General features: G+C 37.6%; 1 protein-coding gene across 1 annotated transcript; it reads right to left on the bottom strand.

The window, feature by feature from the left end:
• Window positions 1-11303: 11303 nt before the first annotated feature.
• On the bottom strand, window positions 11304-21467 carry got1l1 (glutamic-oxaloacetic transaminase 1 like 1). The gene is made up of 8 exons (XM_028458077.1): window positions 21215-21467; window positions 18078-18259; window positions 17861-17984; window positions 16745-16962; window positions 16460-16610; window positions 14102-14258; window positions 12059-12201; window positions 11304-11893 (listed from the first exon to the last, which is right to left on the bottom strand). Exons 1-8 carry the CDS (start codon window positions 21375-21377, stop codon window positions 11757-11759), a joined length of 1275 nt encoding a protein of 424 aa, XP_028313878.1. The 5' UTR covers window positions 21378-21467; the 3' UTR covers window positions 11304-11756.
• Window positions 21468-22106: the final 639 nt, after the last annotated feature.

Raw genomic sequence — 22106 nt, 5'->3', positions numbered from 1 at the left:
CACCATCCACACTTACATGTACAACCCAAAGCAATAAAGATGTGACATTACACAAAATGAAAAAGAGTCATTTCCGTATTGCCCTCATGTTTATTTTCTCTACGTGGAATTGAACAAAATGTGCGACATTTCACTCAAACATCTGTGTGCTCAAACAGCTGTTTAACATTTTTCACACATTATATAAATCTGTGTTGTGTCAAATGTGAGCGAGCGAAGCCAAAATAAACATTTGTGAGTGAAGCCAAAAGACAAGCATGGTTGTGTAGACAGAGCGATGGTTTTCGGAGTTTATTGAACAAAGTGGCTGCTTTTAACTGGAAACAAAATGCATCCAAATCATATTCAAACTATAAATGCCTACATTTTGTAACAGGACCAGGGTTATTAACTAAAATGAATGAATAAACAAAAACTAGAAGTAAAAAAAAAAAAAAAAAAAAAACATTTATTTTGTTAAGTTAAGAAAAAAAAAAAAAAAGATAACAAACAGAAACAAACTTAAATCACACCCATAACACCCTTTGTTTTCGTTTTTGTAATTTTTTTTTTTGTTCATAATTTTTTTTTTAGGTTGGTTCATCTTTATCGGGTCTGCTGCTTTCCGGCAGCTGCGGCTTTACGACAGGCTCAGATGTACGGAACCTCATGGTCTATGACGTCATGTGTTGACATATCTGCCCGCGTCAGCAACGACGAAAGTTTGGAGAAACCGGCAGAGTGTGGGGCCTATTTAAGATTTCTTTGTCATGTGCGATGGACTGGCGCCCAGTCCAGGGTGTATCCCTGCGTAGCCCCCAACGACAGCTGGAGATAGACACCTACAGACACGTCACCCTTGCTATTGTGAAAGGGAGCAAGCGGAAGATGGATGGATGCATGGATGGATGCATGGATGGATGACTGAGTCAACGATACAAGTAAGTGCCTTATAGTAGAAGCAGGTGGTCATTTCCCTGCACATTACCCTCACCTCAGAAGCAGTATTGTGTTTTGTACTTAAGGCTGCTTGTGGACGTTTGTATTTGTTTTGTGGGAAGCTTTTCATCAGTCTTTTTTTTAATTTTTTTAATTTTTATTTTTTTTTAACTTGTCTGCACATGCATTTTCATCAGTCTTTTAAATACATTGTTTATTTTATTTTCTATGTTCTGGTCATTTCAAGAATTGCATCTGACTAATACCCCAATTCACACACAAAAATAACAATTATAATGATGATGTAAAAAACAAAAAACAAAAAACAAACAAACTGTAAACTAAACATTTTCAAATAAAAACTGAAAAATTGCAAAGTAATAGAAACTAAAATAAAACTATACATTTTAACTTTTTGGTGTAAGTAATCAAAATTGTAACTGAGTTACTTTGTTAATGAAGTAACTAGTAATGGTAACTAGTTACTTTTTTTCAGTAACTAGCACAACACTGCTAATTACCCACAATTTCGTAGTCCGCCATTTGGTGTGTCACCTTTCATTGTTTACATCTTGTTTAAGTCTTGACACAATACATTTTTGTTCCCCAAAGCTTTCAAAATTACGACAAAACTGGATAAAAAATAGCCAAAAGGAACAAACAATCTACAGAGATAGTTTGAATGCAACTTGCAAAGCGAGATATTTACAAAAGTTGAACGAAATCAACAACAAAGATCCGTACGAGGTCGGGAAAGGAGGAGATATGTCAGGGCTCGAGACTGTGACCAAATTGGTCGCATATGCGAGAATTTTTTTCAGTGTGTGCGAGTGGAAATTCCATCTGGTTGCATCTGTGCGAGTGCATTGGATGACCTTATTTTGAAAATCCAAAAGGAGGAAACAGGGAGTTAAGTGCTGAGGCGTCCGGGCATGCGTAGCAACAGAGCGCATGGGGAGTGGGGCGGGGTAGAGTATGCTGGGCGGAGTGACGGAGCGCATGTGGGGCGCGCTTATCGGACCTGGGACAGGGATCGGTGGGTGGGGAAGAACGCTCTGAGTGCGCAGAGCGGAGTGATAGAGCGTACACGCGCAGTGCATACACAATTCCCCCCAATATCAGCTGCAGTCTGCGTGAGAGGCTTCTCAACACAAAATCGGATAAAGTCATATATGAGGGCCTGATACTGTGGAGGACCTCATCAGAATCAGCATCGAGGGGCCAGAACTGATGGACTATGATGCCAAGCCAGATGTTCAGCTGTGGTTCTCCCAGGGGAAGAGGGTTAGGAGACCCCACTATAAGAGCTGGACCCTCTGAATTTAATTCCATTAGGGTGAAGTAATGCAGATGCTAAGTTGGTTTTGCTACTATTAATTTAATTCAAGTACAGCATTTCTGCAAAATAAAAAAATAGAATACATGTCACCTGTTGTTATGCTTTGCTCTTATTTAAACATTTTTTGTTTCGTCTTCTTTTAAAATTATATAAAATAAATTACCTGTTATTTCAGCCACTGCTTGTTTATTATTTTATTTACAGAATAGAGTAACAAAACAAGCCATCCCACCTACATTCATACCACAATCATACACATTCATAGTGTTGTGACAGGAAAGCAAAATATAACTAGAAATATTAATAAAAAAGAGCACAAAGTGGCAAATGGCACACCTTTAGGAAAGTACACTAATAACTATATCCCTAACTTAAGTAAGCATTCCATTTCTTTTCATGCTCAGTTATTCTGTTATTTGTTGCTATAATTGTTTCTTGCACATACTGATGATAAACTCTATTCTTAAAGTGTTTTATACATACATTTAATATAGTTTTAGCTTTAAAAATGGACATTTTACCCAGCAGTATCATAATATTCAAAAAGTGTGTACATTTACCTTCAAAAACACATAACAAAATCTTCTGTGGTATGATTCGCAAAACATTATCCATCAACCATAACCATGACTGTACAGTGCCCCAAAACTTAGCCACATGTGGCTAAGTTATATGGAGGCGTAAGAATTATGTTGTGTGCGGCTGGGTTCAGGAAATTCACCAGACAACTGTGAACAACAAGTGTGTTTTGATCGGCCATGTTCGACACTCCCAGTGATCGACTGAACCCTGTTTGATTCCGTGGGTTGTGAGTGGGCACTGTACCTGCATGGCAGGATTAGGAGAAAGTTGTTCCCACGTGTTAGCTCTGTTATTTGCTGTGGAGGCCATGGTCAAAATTATATGAAGACAAGAAAATTACCAAATGTTCAGGAACCAAGACAGGATGAGCTAGCACGTTTTTACACTGCTTTAAGCGCTGATGGGGAAAAAAGCACAACAGATTCACACAAATTGGACACTTCCTATTTTTTCAATCGTTGGAACTTGATCATTTCTGCAGTGTAGATAGTCGATTGGAATTGTACTTTGAAGGATGGTGTATTTGTTGTGCACAAGTCCAATCACTCGTTCTACATAAATCCTGGTATGGGCGATTTTTCCCATTCTTTCCAGATCGATTGGAGAGAGCTGACTTTTTCCTTCCGTGGAATCGGCTATTTTTACATTCGCACAATGCAACCCAACACTGTCTTGGATCTCAAATTTTCAATCGGCCAGTACAATGTCCCCTGGTAAAAGTTTGTCTAGAAGGCCACAGTTTTCTGTCAGATGTTTATCTGACATACGTCCACCCCACCCCGTAGACAAAAATTGACACTGCTTCCTGAGGAATATTCCAATCAGAAACTTTACCATATTATGATGTTTATAGTTCGACCAAGTTTCAACTCTAGCCAGAAGATTGGATGGTCTCTCAATAAATATCTCAAAACAATCTATGATGATGGACACTTTTTAACCGAAATATTGTCTGAATTGCATAGGATCATTTTGATTGTAATAAAAATAGATTCAATTATTTATTTTTTACGAGATCTGTGCCTTAACTTGGGGGCCAAAAGCATTTTGGGGGCGGTCCAGGACCCCTGTGGCCTGCTTATAGCGACGTGTGTGTGGACCTTTGACAAGCTATCAGGATCGTTTTTGCTGGAATAATGTTTTTCACCTGGTCAATTTGAGGCTTCAAAGCTAAGATGACATATTACTATACTTTTCGATTGATCTGACAGAAGCATTGATAACTTTGGCTGTGGTTGTTGGATCGTTAAATGGTTTCTATGGCTTCAATCGCAAGAATCGTAGCTTTCCAATGACAAGAAGCCTGATTGACAGGACGGAAACCTTTCCTGTTGATGATGGCTAGCCATTTATTTCTTCATTCCGTGGACAGACTTTCTGTTTGTTCTCCTTGACTACTTATTATTTTAGGAATGCAATAAAACTGTCTTGTATTTTCCCAATTTAAAGTATAAACAGGTTCCTTACAAACACAAATGAAATTGAATACATCGTGACTAGAATCTGCTTCAGTAATGGTATTTACACTTAAAAAAAAGCTACAATAGCTTCTCACTCAACGACAGGGCTCTACACTAACTTTTCCAGCGGTGGCACTGGTGCGACTAACTTTTTCAGCTGGTCGCAACAGCACAGAATTTGGTTGCATCCTTTTTTCCTTTTTTTGAGCGGGGGTGGGGAGAGTGTACAGCATAGCCATGCATGCTGATGAATAGTTGACTTAACTGGCGTACCGTAGTTTTGTATGAAGTAAAGACTGACAATGACTCGAGATATATTTGCTAATTGTTTTATTGTTAATTACATCTTACCATAAGCCAGTCGCGTACTTTTCCTTGGTCTCTTCCTTTTATGAAGTCTTTAGAGCTTAGCCCAGTGTTATGTTTTGGTGGGTTAGCTCAGCATTCTTTAGTTTCAGTTCATAATCATTGCTTACAGCGTGCATCTTTGTCAATGTGTTTGCGGGAACCTTGGGTGGATCTGGCGGAGGAACTTGGACTGGTTCCTTTTGTTGGGTGGTTGTCTGGTCTGAACCGAATAGTATTCCATGATGCATTGCTGTACGACAGCATCAGGTAGGCTGTGATGTGAGCAGCGCTGTCTGTCTGTGTGAGGGGTAGGAGCAGCGCATACCACGGAGGTTCCATAAACGGTCCTCCAGAGAATAATAAGTTATTTTGGCCCGTAGAACAAGGTTTTCAGGGGCATTCTTGGCTAAATTGAGGGCTGTGGCCCTTGCTAATTTCCAACACTGTGCAAACTTACCTAGGTCATTTGAGTGTGTTGCGCACTTAAATACGTCATCAATGGGAATTTATCGTTTCTATCATGGTATATTCTTACCTGTGGGAATGTTTTTGATGATATGTCGTAAACAATAACATACCGCACATTCTTAATAAAAATACATACAAAGTAAGGCAGTACTTTTAGTAAGGCCTCCTGGGATAGGTTCTCAACGACTGGATGACCAGATAGGGACTTGATAACAAACCTTTTTGGTCTTGTACATTTATCTAATTGTTCTATTTTAGAAGCTATCATATTGACAAGAGCCAATGCTTTGTAGTAAAGAAGGGTTTTCTTTTCGATGCTCAGCTCCCACTAATAACCAAACCAATCAGTTTAGGGACGAGTGCTTATATTCTACTTATTCCCAAGGTTTCTGCCACAGCAGCTTGATCATCTTTCTGTCTGATCTCATATATTTGTTCAAGGAGCACACGGACAAACAGATAAGAAGGTGATGTCACATGAAGTGTCCCTGTTGGGTGTTTATGTGAGGAGAGCAATAAGAGACAGAGCTCCGTTGGCATGGTGCTTCATTTGTACAAACTGACTCGGTTTCTCTTTCAAACAAGACAGAGCAGAAGCAAAACAGATGTTATTAGTGATATGAGTCTGCTTTAAGCGCCTGCACGAAGGGAATGGTGCAGTAGTTCTTGCTGCGTGGTGAAGAGTACATGCTAAGTTTAGTGTGTCTGATGGTAAAGTGTCTTCATTTCAAGCTCTCAGTACTTGGTTGTGATCAATAGAGGTTAAACTCCCCCATTCTTCCTCCTGCATGAAACCAATTATATCCCTGTTTATCTCGTCAGCAGGGTTTGTTAAATCAGACCGACAACTCAAAAGTCATAACAACAGAAATGTAAAACACTCAACTTCTATTTGCCATCACTTTTAAAATAATACTCACTGTAAAAACCATTGGGTTCTTCTTTAGTTTTTATATTGAGTGAGTTAGTCATGTTGGATTTATTTAATTTCTGTCTAATTTGGTATTTTTTTTGTCCTGTGTGACGGTCAATGTTCCTCTACACAAATCAGAGAGTAATGGACATTGGAAATATACATCGTGTCTCGATTGAACACTATTGATTGTGAATGTGTTGGAGCGAGAAAGTCGCATTAACCGCTCACTGTTAAAGACAAAACATATATACTGTAAGTGTCATAAAACAATCTGAACTAACAATTTTTATTGTGATTTCGGAGAAAACCTAAGAGTTTCTGGGTGGTATTGCTTCAAATCATAGTTGGTTTCATTTTCTGTCTTAGAGTGACACACACTTAAAGCTGCTACCCAGAGTTTCTAAGAAACTTCTCCATGTTCCGCCCTAAACGGCCTCACTTCCTTCCACTGCCTCCAATCTACCAGAAGCCACGCCTCTACTTTAATGCACGTGCATCGCGGAACATAACAAGGTTGCATCGTGTTGCAATAATATACTGTAGGTCTATGGGTCAGGTAAGGGCCAAAATCATATTTACAAATCGTGACGTGTGGCCTTGTTTCCGTGCACAGTTCCGCATTCACTTTGATTGACAGTCTCAAAAACATGAAGTCGAAGCCAATTGGCTGGACGCACTTGGCGATCGTTTCCATTTGTATAGGGGTCTATAGGATGAAGGCGGGACTGATATACATTAATGTATATGAACCACCGGCAGTAGACCATAATGAAAGACTAATAAGTGGGGATGTAACGATTCACTCAACTTCCGATACGATTCGATTCACGATACTGGGTTCACGATACGATTCTCTCACAATTTATTTTACAAAATGGGACTGTAGACAAATAATGATTGAAAAATATTCCTTTTTTTTTTTTGGGAAAAAAATACTGGACTATTTTCCTTTTATTTTTCATTGTCAAAAGTATCCCTTGATAAACTACTCAAAACAATGCAATTTAACTAAAAAAAAATCTTGAATGAAATAAATAAAGGAATAATACAAATGAAGAAGAAGCCTATTAATTTAAATTCTGGTTCTATAGTAAACAATGCAAAACTGCATAATAGTTCTTTTTCTTTTTAAAAGTGCAACTGAAAATGTATTTTGTGCCTTTAAAAAAAACCAGTCTGCATTGCATTTACGTCAGATATTTGTTTGGACCAGCAGAAGGCGCTGGTAACCCATTGGTCTGATGGGATGCAGCTATTCTGTGCAGTGAAGAAGAGATGCTATGCTAGCAGACAGAGCTAATAGAAAAACGTGACTTTTACAGATATTCACGTAATATTACAGATATTCTTTCGGTGCTAAAGGGGTAAGGAATCATTTATGAATATGTTTAAGAGTAGAAGGCGGCCAGAAAGAAAGTAGTAGCAGATTCCACCTGCCGCCTCAGCATTTGGACAAGAGAAGGATAAATATATAGAAAAAGTGCTGCAATTCAATTTTCAGAATATCGATACGAAACGTGATACCTATGAATTTTTAACTGCCTTACGATTAATCGTTACACCCGTACTAATAAGGTATTTTTTCGCATTTCAAAGCAGTATACAAAAACATAGATTTCTCAGAAACTCTGGATATCAGCTTTAAGAGACACAAAACTGAAGTTTGACAGCATTGATAAAATTCCTTAACACATGTAGAAAGTTTCAAAGCTACCAAGAGCTAAAACTTTAGAAAATTACTAGAATTTAAGAGTTTGTAAGAATTATGATAACCTTGATTAATTCTATGGCAAACATTAGATGGGAACTAAAATGTGGTTTTGTTTGCGGCATGCACCACTTTTTCTTTTATTTTTTAACTTGGTAAAACATACATTAAGGTAAACACATATTTTGGTGTATTATGAATAACCGTATTTTAAAATTGAGGATCTTTATGTACAAAATTAAAAATATTTTGCAGCACTGTGGGACTGGATGATACATCACCATGCAAATGAAATAGATGTGAACAGGACCTAATGGCTCCTGGTCTGCACCGTGTTGCACGGTCATTATGGCTGCCGTGCACTCTGGGTTACAAAAATGAAAACAGTGGATCCATTAAACCTCCTGTTGCAGATTTTCAGAGAAAAATAATAAGCGGTGATACGAAATGTGCAATAATGGCAGTGAAGACTGTCGAACAGATGCAGTTTGATAAAAGTCTTGTGTTTGCTAAAAAGAAAAAAGTATGTGTTTGTTTTGCCAATTCCAAAAATAACTTCCAGTTTTGTAGTCCTCTATCATGCTATTATTCTGCCAAGTGTGACTAGGCCATCTCACATTGAGGCTTCCATACTGAAATAAATGCTATATAACCCACTCACAGCAATCGCTTAGATGTTGGAGTAAAGAGAAATACAATAAAATGACATTTTCAACAGATTTAGCAAAATCTAATAAAGATACAGTGTACATCTAAATATAGATGATAGTGAAATCCTTCACACATATGGAGAACAAATATGTCAATGGATAAAGTACACTAGGGGTCGGTGGCTGGGTGTGCTGGGTCCTCGGCTCCTTGGGGCTTTCTCGGGTGTGTGTGTGTGGGAACGGTGGCTGCCTCTCGGCCTGGGATCTCTAGGACGTCTGGGGGTGGCTGCTTGGTCGTGGGGGGGTGGCCTGGCGCTCCTTGGCTCCCATTGGTCATGGATGCACTGGCATGCCTTGGGCTGGGAGATAAGCTCGTACTGGGCTTAACCTTAGACATGTTGATCAATCACACCTTCCCTCTGGTCACGGCCACCATTATTATACTTTAGCAAGTTGCTGTGTGACCCGCATCAATTTCTCTACACTTGTCATCCGGCGGGCGGAACTGATTACACAACACAATATGCACAATTATTTATTTATTTATTTATTTATTTATTTATTTATTTATTTATTTATTTATTTATTCAGTTTATTTCCGACATGGTTACATTCACTTTTTTTTTTTTTTTTTTTTTTTTTTTTTTACATTTTTTGTACATGCCGAAAAAGGAGACGAGAGAAGCAGTTTGCTTATCCGGGTCCCGTCCCCTGTTTTACCATCGCAGATTTACATGGGTTTACATGTCTCTCTGGTCAAAACATTCTTGATTTCTTCTTTTTTGTGTATTCTCATTTGTTGGCCTTGTTCCCTGCCAGACGTTGTTAGCATTCCTCCAGTTCAAGAATAGTTCCTCTTTCGAAGGTGTTTGGAAGATTCTTCCCTTTTCATCCACAATGTCACCTTGTTTTGTCTCTACATCAAGGGTAATCCAGCTGTTGTTAGTTCTATTGGCAGTGTTGTATTTTCCACTGTCTGATGATGGGATCAGATCCAACTTGTATAAACACATCACCACATCCCAGTTCACAAGCAAAGTAGTATTTTAATGTAATATATCTTAGTTCATAAGCGTGTTTCTAACTGCTGTTGTTAGTTTTATTGGCAGTGTTGTATTTTCCACTGTTAGATTTAACTTGTATAAACACATTATTATATCTTAGTTCATAAGCAAGGCAGTAATTACATTGTATATAAAAAAAAATCGTGTTTCTAACTGCACATATGACAATAAACACTTTGAATTTAAATTTAATGTAATCCTTACTCACCCCACCACCTAGCAATTAAAATGAATAAATGACAGACCTTTTTTACTCTTGGTTTCCACATTTAATTCGGTCTCCGTAAAATAATCACAGTCTGAGTTTTGTTTCCAGTGTTTATATAGATCTGGGTCCATATCCATGATTACCATCAGTAGTGTTGTTGTTTAGGTGGATCCTTCGTATTTTCCCAAGTTGTCCATCGTCTTGATAAGAACTGGTTTTCCGTCCTCTTCTTCCAGGATGTAAATCCTGCAGTTTTTTGACCACGTCTTCAAAATCTTTCCTTCTTTTTTTATTTGGCGTGCTTTCCATGCAATGCTTGCATTTTGTTTCGTCAGGTTTTCATTGATGTACACCTTCGTTCCCTTGAGTTTGTTTCGTTGCTTGATTATTTCTCCTTTGAATTTTATATTCGTGAAGGTTATTTTTACAGCTCTGGTATCATTTCTCTTTGGCAGGAGATGGCAGGAGTTGATGTTGTCAGGGTTCAGGACAATGTCCTTCGACTTCAGGAAGTCAATGACCTGTTGTTCAATCGATTTTGTTTCTTCGTCACTCCTGGGTTTTATCTTTAGGCCTGTGATGATGACATCTTTCTCTCTTTCCTTTTGTTCCAGCTGTTCAACCCTCGCGTTCAACAATTTTATCTCTTCAGCATTTCTTTCATTCTTTTCTTTCAGTACCTTTGTTTCGCTTTGTAGTCTTTCCAGTGAATTTTCCAGCGTCTTTTCCAACGACTTTATCTCGGCAGATAGGTTTTGTAGACCCTCGCGTATCATCTCCTTGACCTCTTCCAAACCCGAATTGGGTTCTGAAGGGCCTCCCTGCGGTTTTTTCACCATTTTCCTTCAGTCTTGGGCCCAGTTTTTCAGGCTGTTCAGGCTGTTCAGCTGTAGCCAAGGTCGTGTTATCGGAGCAAAGAAAAACACGTCTGCTCTCACCGACCGCCTCAGGGTCCCTCTATATCATGACATTTCACTCACCTTAAAACAGTCGACTCTTCCCCACCCCTTCCATTTTCCTACCTTGACTCCCTCTTCCCTGTTCCCTTCCCCCTCATTTAGGTGTAACACTGGCCTCTGTTTTTACACTCTCCCTTTAATAAAGTGTTTTTTACTCTTCCTTAGGGAGGGCTGGTGATGGTCACAATTATGCAGTAAAATAAACAATTCAATTATTTAATTGCAATAACAAAACATGCATTGCTGTCTTAAAAAGATTGCACTTCTTGTAGTGTTGACCTTTGACAGCATGTGCCGACAAAGTGAAAAAAACAAAAAGAAGAGGTTTTGTTGGTCGCTAATGTTTACAACTACTCTACTTCAACAACCTCCTAAACCCAGTCGGCCTTAAATGAAGCTAAATGCATCCGGGGCTTCATAGTGCTGATGTCTGCTTTCCAAATGTACGGACACAATAAATCCTCCTGTGTTTGCAAGAAAAACTTTTTTTTTTATTTAGTGGCTTAGTTTCATCCATCATCTGTTATCATTTGTATTACTTGACAACATGGTTAGATACCATGTTGTAATTAGATACATACTAATTATGTATCTAATTATGTATCTAACATAATTAGTAACATGGCAGGCAATGTTCCTGCAGCTATTTCTGTTCTAAAATCAAACTGATATAGTGCCTGATAATCATCAACATGACACATACTGTGTGTATCCTACAAACTAAATGTAGCCTATAAATGACTTTTATATCACCTTTCATTAAACCCACAGATCTCTAGGAAATGAGTTGCAGTCTGTATTGCTAACCCTGGTATTTTTACACCTTAAGAGTGACAAAACATTCAAACCTGACAGATGTGTGGAGTGTATAAACACATTTATGTTATTTTGAATTGAATGGCAATGTGCTGGAACAAGTTAATGCAGCAGGTGTCCATGGCTGATTAATTTTGCCGTTAGGGTAATTAGGTCCTAACACTTTGTAAACACTGTTTCCCCACACATAGAAGACAACAAACAAATGTGTACAGACTAAATGTTACCAATACCATTATATAGACCACCAACAGTGGAAACTGATGCTTTCATGCCTGCACATAATGACGCCTGTTCCCAGTCTGTTCACAGGAGACTACTTATGGAGTGGTCAGAGCCTGATGAATGGACTCTGCAATGTAGTCCAGGTTACACCCATTGATTGCACTCACGTTCAGGCAGCTGCTGGGAAGCATGTACATGTGTCTCCTGCTTGATAGAAATTCGATTTGCTGATCTGAAACAGCCATACATGTTAAAAAGGAAATCACAGGAAACTTAGTCATGATACATAATAACGTTGACATATTCTACAAAAGTCGATAAGTGTTTTCATATATGTGATAAAGAGGTGAATTTTTACTCTTTATGTTAGAAAGAAATTCAACGTTTTTCTTCTCACCACTGAGTCCTATTCGACAGAAAAGTCCGTGTTGTTCAGTGAGATGATCCCAGCATCCAGGTGTTCCCAGAAGCCTCAGTTTTTCTTTCAGAACAGCTCTGATTAGCATACACCTCTCAACCATGTGCTGCATTTCATCATGCCTGGAAAACAGAGCAGACGCAACACAGTCTCATGGGGGATCGTGAAACTGTCATGTTGATTCATACCTATTCTATAGTACGTGTTTCCTCATTTTTTCCCCCCCCGTGCTGCTTGGATTGATTTTCAAACTCACGTATTTTCAATTGGAAGTTATTCGTTCTGCCCACAACCAAGGATTTTTAAAACGGATACATTCTTTCCAGGACAACATGCAAATAAGGGGTTTGCTTTTGTTTCATTTTAAAGGCTCAGTTACTACTGTATTGACCATTTTAATCAGAGTTAGGTTCAGGGATTATGGAAGGCTTACTAATAGGGAAATAATTTCCATTTGAAATACATCAGTTTGAAATTAATTCTAAGCAGCAGGAAAAAAACAAGAGGAAATCATGTTGGCACACCCCCGCCACCCTGAAAAGGAGCAAGCGGGTCAAGAAAAATGAATGTATAGATGTTGGCCAGTTACAGCTACGTTTTCAATTATCCATGTTCAATTACAATTCAGTTAGAATTACAGTGACCAGCATTTTTTCCAAATACAATAAACAATACATTTTTCCCCAGAAAGACAATTATAATTACATACTCAATTATTAAAGTTCAATTACAATTAATCACATTTACTGAGCCTAAAATAAATAACCTAAAATAATCTAATAAAAGTTAACCATCTCTTATAACAGGTCCCAAATCAGCTGCAAAATACACTAAAAACAATCTCTATCATATAATTTCTTTCCTATCTATTAGCTGCCTTTGTGAGGCTTCCTAATCAATGACAATATAGGTTTTAATATTTTTGGTTTGGGCGTCTGAGCCTTTTTTGTGTCTGTATACCCCTCAATTTTTATATTATACAGTAAATATTATATTATTATATTTTAAATGGTAACAAGTTGGAAAGCTGGATATGAAACATATTTTAATAATTTTTAACTACATATGTGTAGAACTGTAACATGATTCCCTAGTTTCCCTAGACAATTTTTATAGAATTTCCATGGCAATTACAAATTTAATTATCTAAACTCAGTTACAATTGAATTACGATTATGACAACAACTGATGTTTAAAATTACAATATAATTATATCATAATTGTAGTTAGATATCAAATAAGCGATTACAATTATAATTGACCCCAACCTTGTTGTTGGTACACACAGAACAAAGATAGATTCATTTACGTGACAGTTTCAAGTAGGGGTGTCCCGATCCGGTATCGGGACTAGCCTGAAAACGAATATCGGATATTGGATTCAAATTTCCGCATTTTCCGATTTATTTTATTTATTTATTTTTTCCCCAATTAATTTTTTATTAATTTTATTCAATTGTAGAATACTGTAGATATTATGTTGAAGGTTAAAATGTATGTAACCAGTTGGTTAATAATAACTGGGTCAGTTTTTCTCATACCTACTGTTGCTGACTATTGTTCTCTGTTTGAGTAACATCACTTGATCAAGTCTTTTCTAACATTCCACACTACAAAATAAGTAATTATTATTTTTTTTTATTAAAGAAAAAAAAGATATGTATGATTCATGCTGATATCGGATCAATATAGGTATCGGCCAATACGCAAGGCTGCAATATCGGTATCATATCGGAAATGAAAAAGTTGTATAGGGACATCCCTAGTTTCAAGATCCCCCAAAAGACTGGGCTGGCAGACAACAATGTTTTGGAAAAAATATGAAGTTTGATATTAGCAAACCTTACCAGTTACACATTAAGCTAAAGTGGCAGTTCATTTATGAAATTATTACTGTATGACAGCAATAATTAGTTATTGACCAACTAGGAGACAGGAATGTTAAGGATTAGTAAAGTGTTATTTCCAAATATATGGCAGAAAAGGCTTGACAACAAATATTTGTGTAGGAAAATGTCTCACCATTCAACAAAATGAGCTGGGTTATTAAACACTGTAGCAACGATATGTGCTCCTGCTGCTGATGGCTCCGCCCACAGTGATCTGACGATCTGATCAGCTTCAGACTGCAGGAAGGATGTGTGCTTTGAGATGCAGAGGAGGTGACCAACAGCTTCACCTTTCAGAGGGAAGAAGACAATGATCCCGAGAGGACTAAATATGTCACTATAAGCAAGAGTTTTTCAATACATCAATACAATTTTCATCCAAAGAATTTTCAGCATAAAGTAAACACAATCTCATCTCACCACAAGGCACATCATAAACTAAGAAAACTCCTACTTAAAAAACAAACATTATATCAAAACAAGTAAAAAAAAAAGGTAAAGCATTCTACATTTTCTTTTTATCAAACCTTTTATACTAAGTAGCCAGAAGGCCAATGATAAAAAGGTGATGATTAATTAACAGAAACTTTGTATAAATACATGTCAACTCTTAAATAAAATAAACACTCATTAGGTTACTGTGAAAATCGACACTCAGCTGTCCTCAGGTTTTTTCTTTGTCAAGTTGGTTATGTTTTTGCCATTATTTTGTTTATCTATTTATTTATTTACTTTTCCGTGAAGAGTCTAATTAAAAAACGAATGGACATAATTTGATGAAATTTCTAGGAATCTGAAATGGGATACGAAAACAAATGATTAGATTTTGAGAATGAGCTGGATCAATATCCCAAATGTGGATCATTTTTGAAAATCGAAAAATCCCTATATCTTTCATCTTTGGCAAAATCTCACAAATTCATATATTGGTTCGCAATTGACTGATGTTCACGAAATTTGTGTTTGTCAAGTTGGTTCCTCTATCACCCCACCGAGTTTCATTATGTGGAAGTAAACCACAGATATGGATAAAGTGGATGATCTATTGCAAATTGGACAGTTACCTTGGACCTACCAATGTCGAGACTGAGAGATTGCTCATACCATTAAACAGACAAAGGACCAGTGTTGTGCTAGTTACTGAAAAAAAGTAACTAGTTACCGTTACTAGTTACTTCATTCAAAAAGTAACTCAGTTACTGTTTTGATTACTTACACCAAAAAGTAATGCGTTACTGGAAAAAATAACTTTTGAGTTACTTAGAATTAAAGAATGTATTATTATTTAATTTGGGTCATTTGTGTCCATACAGCTTCATATCAGTGCTGTAATAATATAATAATCCACTGTTGATCAACTGCTATAAAACAACCACAAATGATGTGCATATAAAGCGCAAAACAGCTGCTCCAAAATTAAAACTGTAATTTTTCAGCCTTAGCACAGTAATGTAAAGTAAGCTGTGCATATTCCAGGTGCACATTCTGCTGTTGAAAATGCTTATAAAAATAAATGTGGAAAAACTAATTCACAGCATTTTTCTCAGCTACACAATGCTAAACATATCAGGCTAATGAGCTGCTGTTAGCAGTGACTCAGCAGCAGTGACAGGCTGCTTATTTATAACAACATACAGTGCAATAGTTTGGCTGACCTGTCCCTGGATAACAGTCACAGTCTGTTAAAATCCAGCCGCAGCATTAGCTTAGCTTCACTGATGCATCTTTTGGAGACAAAAATAATGTTCACATTTCCACTCTGAGAAGCACGTCCTGTTCTCGTATTGACTCGCCATGATTGGCGCACGTGACGTAAACAGAGACACGCTGACAATGCTGTTTTACCGTGTTTGGCACGGCATCCCGCAAAAATATGTAGCGCCACTGTAAACAGGAAGTACACTTCAGCTAGCAAAGTAATGGACAAACGCACCATATTGTAACAGTAACGGTGTTATTTCTTTAGAAAAATATTGCGTTACAGTACTGGTTACTGTCAAAAGTGATGTTGGGGCGATAACGCGTTACCGCCCAACACTGCGTAGGACCATGATTATCTGCTTGAAACATAAACTAACTATTCCATAAATAAAAATATTTTATTCCTACATATTGTATGCCTGAATCGAAAATACTGCTTAAAGATGATTTGTTTGTTATGGGGATAATATTTTTGGGTTCTCTGATCAGCAACAACATCTGACATGCTTTTGGACTGTGTGGGCAAATTAAACAACCCGAAGCTGTGTCTCTAACTAGAGCAGATATATAAAAATAATATATACTGTATTCTGTAGTCATACTGTCAAAGGTACTTGTTTTCAGATATTAGGTACTGAAATATGAGTGGCTCACACAAAGACACTGTTTTGTGTCTAAAGCAGAACACCGTCAGGGTGTACAGTGTTGAATCAACACCTCAAATAACAATCGTCTTCCAGTTGAGTTTAGAGGGACAGTAGCTCTCCTGATTTATTGTGTACTTTCTCACCGTAAAGTCCAAAGCAATGTGAAAAGGACTGAGTACAAATGAGCTCCATTCCCCGTGATGCACAGTACTGCACAGCCCAAGCATCCTGCTCCAGGTCACCATAAGACAGTCCCTGAGCTGGCAGCAACAGGAAGGGAAAGAGTTTACGCTTCTGTAATAAAAAAAAAAAAAAGAAAAAGAAAAAACACAAAAAACAGCAGGGACGGTAAATTATTAACTCCATCAGAGTGAACAGCTTTCAATAAAAACAACATCAGCCTTTGTGAGGGAGCTTAAAGCAGTCACCGTGATGAGTTGTGCAATCACAGCCCACTGACTCTGACAGAGGTCTGCGCCGGTTGGGTAGTGGGCAGAAGCTGAAAGAACAACAACACTTCGCTCTGGGGCCGTGTCCAAATCCCCCAGAAGCCTCTCTAAACAAATGCCTCGCTGCTTGTCATCCCAGTAATAGTACCCGCGGATATCTCTGTAGCCCGCCGCCTGGAAGATACCTGCCAATGAATCTGCCAAGAGGATATCAAGAAAAAAATACCACATGTTGAGGATATGATGATGAATATAAAAATTGCCATAACACACATCAGAATGCTAAAGCACATCCAAATCCCTTAGATCATCACTTACACACATATATATCAAACATTAAACCTCAGCTCTGCTATTTTTATGAAGTGGATGATCTCATTAGATACTTTTCAACCACTGTCTCTCCCAAACACTAGTACTAGCCTTAAAAAAAGCAATCACATTGTTCTTGAACAACACATTTATACAAAGAAATGCCAAAAAATTATAATTTTCCATTTAGCTTCAGAATGCCTTCTTTAAACAGGTTTTGTTTATATGTGGATTCTGTTTGAAATATCTGTAAAACACTTACTGTAACCAGTTTATCTCACATACACAATACTTAAAATCCATACTCAGGGTCAGAGGATTTGGTTTTTAAAGTTATGTTTTATTTTAAGAGTTTAGTGAAGGCGGGTCCATTCCACCTGGAGAACAGGGCTGTATAGAATATGAGGACCACACAAGGGTTGATAGTGTATAGCTTTGGTATAACAATCTCTGACCTTACCTTGAGAATGCATTTGCTTGTTACATGAATTGTGCTATGTTTTACTGATAAAGGGTAAAAAACTGTACGTAACATGTACACATTACTCACATATCAGGAGTTACATCAACAGTATGTTGTATGAGTAATATAGGCTATTACCTGCTATATATCCTATTTATCCTTTATTCTCTATCTATCCTTTATTTATCCCTCATCCTTTATATTTATCATTATTATTATTACACACCGACTACCAAGTCAAATTTCTTGTACTGTCCTAAAAAACTGTACTTGGCCATTAAAACATTTCTGATATTACTGAAGACATTTATGTTTTGTACCATCACATGGGGAAGACAGATAGACCGGCCCTCTCCAGGCACCAGTGGATGAATTCAGACGTCTTAAGAGTTCAGCTCCAAGGCGGACGGCAGCGCTAAAACCAGGCGTTTGCACACCAAGCACCTTTTCAAAAGTCAGAAAAAAAAGCAAGAGCAGAGTTTATGATTAGGCTTTTTTATAAGCTATAGCTTCCTTTGTCTACATGGCTAAAATTACCTGTCTCTCCAAAATTGCCCGGGAATTCCTCCCCAGAGTAACCTCCGCAGCTTTTTGGGTGAAATCTCTCAGTCCGAGAGGTGATGGATACTCGGGACGAAAAGTGGGATCACTGTTCAGCTGCTGTTTTATTTTTCCAATGAGACGTAACTCATAAGTGTTCCCGTCCTCGCTGTAATACTCTGAGAAATAGATATTTCACCAAAAGAAAATGAAAAAAATAAATCTTGGAATCAAATCAATACTGAACAAAATGTGCCAACACACAAATCAGGGCATAGTGAGATGTTGATTATTAAGTACAAACCTGTCCTGGCTCAGTGTGTTAGTCTTGGTGTTTATACCACAGTGTTCCGTACATTTCAGCAATCATTTTGACATTTACGGTTCCTTTCCATTAAGAAGGTAAAAGGTTTTTAAATGAGGCCATTTTGGCAGATTTGGCTGGCAGTGATTTATTTATTTATTTATTTATTCTCCCAAGGCCTTAAGATGACCCTATTTTCCAAGCAAAAGATGTATAATTATTATGGTAGGAGGAACACATCCTGCAGGCTTTAAAATGCCCTTTTGTACTAAACCCTTTAGAGGGAAGATACTTTGAAGAACACTACTTAATAATCCTAACAGCTGCACACAAAAAGAAGCCCACATTAAATGGTTGTGAAAGAAAATGTATTTATTTATTTATTTATTTATTTTTATCTTTTAGAAATATAATGTCAAAAAAAGTACTTAACGGATTTTGACAAAAGTTTAACCAAAAATAGACCTCACACAATGGAAGGTTCCATTACATTTTACAGGGGGTCCAGATTAATATACTGATTCTGGATTGGTTTCAAATATCAAAAAATCTCTATCTCGCATTATTGGTGAAATTTAAAAAAAAAAAAAGTCATCGCTTGGTTTGTACATTTTGACCAATCTTTATGATGTTGGATGAGTTCCTCAATTACCTCAGAGTTTCATCCAGATTGGATCGAGATCGATTGTCAAATAAATGGAGGTGCTCATACATTTGGATCTTCTGTATTGTTGTGATCCAGATAACTGCCGATATCTGCCAAAGAGGATATTTTGCACTTAGCGGAGGTTTACGCTCTCTTGTTAGAGAGATATTGTTCATGTTTCTTTTAGTTTGCATTTGTTACGTTTCCATACACATGGATTCACTCTTATGTCAGAAACAGCATGCCACACTTCCCTGTTGAGAACATATCCCAGATTGATAAACTATTAATTATGGCTAAGGATTGTCCATGAGATGAGAATTTAGAAAAGACTGCACCTTTAAATGGTAAAATAACCTTAAAATCCAATTTAATTAAAATCAAAGGTCACTGAAAGTTACGGAGAGCCAATGCAGCAATTCTAAAACTGAGGTTATGTTTGATTCTGTCTTTTTTTTTATCTATAAACCTGGGAATACCACCACAATATCTCCTTAATAAGCCCTGACAAGCACATCTGTTGGAAATATTTCACATAAATTAATGGAGTTATCCTCCAAATAAGATGTTTTTTTTCTTCAACATGTAGTCTAGAAATAACATCTCAAAGTCTGTGCAGTGTATAGTTTTATCTTCACAATCAACAGATAAACATGTGCCTATGTTTCAGACAAACAAAAAGCTGCAGTGGGTGAATCAAAGCAGTGTTTCAAACCCCATTGTTCAAGTTTAGGGACACTGAGCAGATTGAGGCCTCAGCTAAATAACGAAGGTGGATAATGAGGAAATGAAGCACACCTGAGTGGAAAACAGGAGGGAGCCTAATCGCTCAAAGCCAAACCACTGAGGAGGGAAGCACACGGCATCTCATCTCTTCAAAAACACACACACACACACACACACACACACACACACACACACACACACACACACACACACACACACACACACACACACACAAATTCAACGTAAAAGACTCAACATGATTGCTCCATGGAAAGCATGTAGACCACAGTTTATGCCCCATTTGAGGGTCGGCTAAACCAGCTCTCACCTGCTTCTTCTGTTATTGCATTATTAATTATCTTTTATGGACTGATTATTATACTATTATTACAGCTGAATTCAGAAAAAAACTGAATATCTTCTCATCACACCACAAACAAAACACTCTCTTACATTACTCTTCAATAACATCAAGCCTGAGGTTAAGAACCTTGGCGTCTGGTTCAACGGTAATCTGAGTTTGGAACATCACGCCACAAAATTAGTTGAGTCTTTTTTTTTTTCTAGAATACGCTCTGTTTAAACTTTTAAAGACAGAAACAATAGTACATGCTTATATCTCATCTCGTTTAGATTACTGTAACAGCCTTTTTACCTGCATGAATCAAAATTCCACAAACCAATTATCCAGAACTGAGCTGTCAGGCTTTTAACAAAAACCAAGAAATATGACCATATTATCCCTTTTTTAGTGTTGTTACACTGGCTCCCAGTGTGTTTTAAGATTGATTTAAATATTTTCTTGATTACTTTTAAGACCCTAAATGGCCTTCCGCAACATACCTCACAGAGCTTTTATTATACACACCAGCATGTACCTTAAGATCCTCGCCCATTTCTGCTCTCTGTTCCACGGGCCCGGCTGAAAACTATAAGGGGACAGAGCATTTTCAAGTCCAGGCCCCAACGCTCCGGATTGATCTGCCCGAGGAGATCAGGTTTGCTGCTCACTTCCTAAAACATACTTTTATTGGCGAGCCTTCCCTAATTTTTAGTGTCTTTTAACTTTTTTTTTATGTTTTTGTTTTTTTAAACTATTTTAATCTCTGACCAAAACTTTATATCTTTTATTTTCTAATGTATAGCTGCCTTTGGAAATCACTTTGTAGCATGTGTTTTGAAAAGCGCTATATAAATAAAGTTTATTATTATTATTATTACTATACATTACTTTGTTCACAGCACGTTGTCTGCTTTTGGGAGTCTGCAGTATTTTACAGCACACAGAGGTCAGCAGCTCTCTTCAGAGGTACAGCAATTTTATTTCACCCATTATAATTTGTCTATTAGATTTGCATATTTCTTCATCACACAAGTGTAATTAAAAAATCCCAGTATAAGGCAAAGTGCAATCTAAAACCATATAGTTTTAGGAGACGTTATGAAACTGATGCTCACCTCTGCCAGCCAGGTGAACCTTCTTGACCTGAGAGTCTTTCTTGAAAGCGGACAGCTGCCTTGGGAGGGGACTCAGCCCTGCAAAGTGTTTATCAGTAGACACTCCTGGGTCCCCTCTGTGGTTGACCCCTTTGGCGTCCATGCTGCTGTTAGTCTGCCTCATCTTTTACTCGTGGAAGACAAATCAGCTCACAGCCAAACAAGGCGTCTGTTTGGATTCTGTTGCTAAGAGACGGCACACTTGGGGCTAGGATGTTGTTGCCCCAGTAACCAGCGATGGATGACTTTGCCACTCCTTAATAAGCAAGTCCGGTGCGTTCACATTTGCTAAGTTAGCATAAAACAAGCCAGCTTGTCTGGGTTAGAGAGGCTCAATCAGCAGCAGTAAGAAGGTCAGTTTCCCACATGGATTGTCTCCAGGCTCAGGCACGGACGTTCAGCTTAAACGACCCTCAGGTCCTCATTAGGGTTTGTTTGGAGGCTCTTTACTCTTCAGCCTGCAGCTGCTATAATCACTGCTGTGAAGCCACAAATTCTTTTTTGTAATTGTCTTATTGTCTAGGTTTCCAAAGTGGGGTACAGGTACCCTCGTGTACGCAAATTGTCATGGGGTTACGTGAATGAAAATTAAAAACAGGTCAATGCTATTGCTAGGCTAATGCTAATGCTAGGTTAAAGCAAATGCTAAGTCAATGCTAATGCTTGGTCAATGCTATTGCTAAGCTAATGTTAATGCTAGAATTAAAAATAGCTAATGCTAATGCTAATGCTAGGCTAAGGCAAGACAACGTGCATTTTCTTCAGGAACTGCATATATTCGGGTTATTATTATTATTATTATTATTATTATTATTATTATTATTATTATTATTATCATCATGTAATTTTCCTC

Source organism: Gouania willdenowi, chromosome 9 (assembly GCF_900634775.1).
Source record: "Gouania willdenowi chromosome 9, fGouWil2.1, whole genome shotgun sequence".
NCBI classification, from domain to species: domain Eukaryota; kingdom Metazoa; phylum Chordata; class Actinopteri; order Blenniiformes; family Gobiesocidae; genus Gouania; species Gouania willdenowi.
The sequence above is the reverse complement of the archived record's forward strand: the minus strand, read 5'-3'. Positions and strand labels throughout refer to the sequence as shown.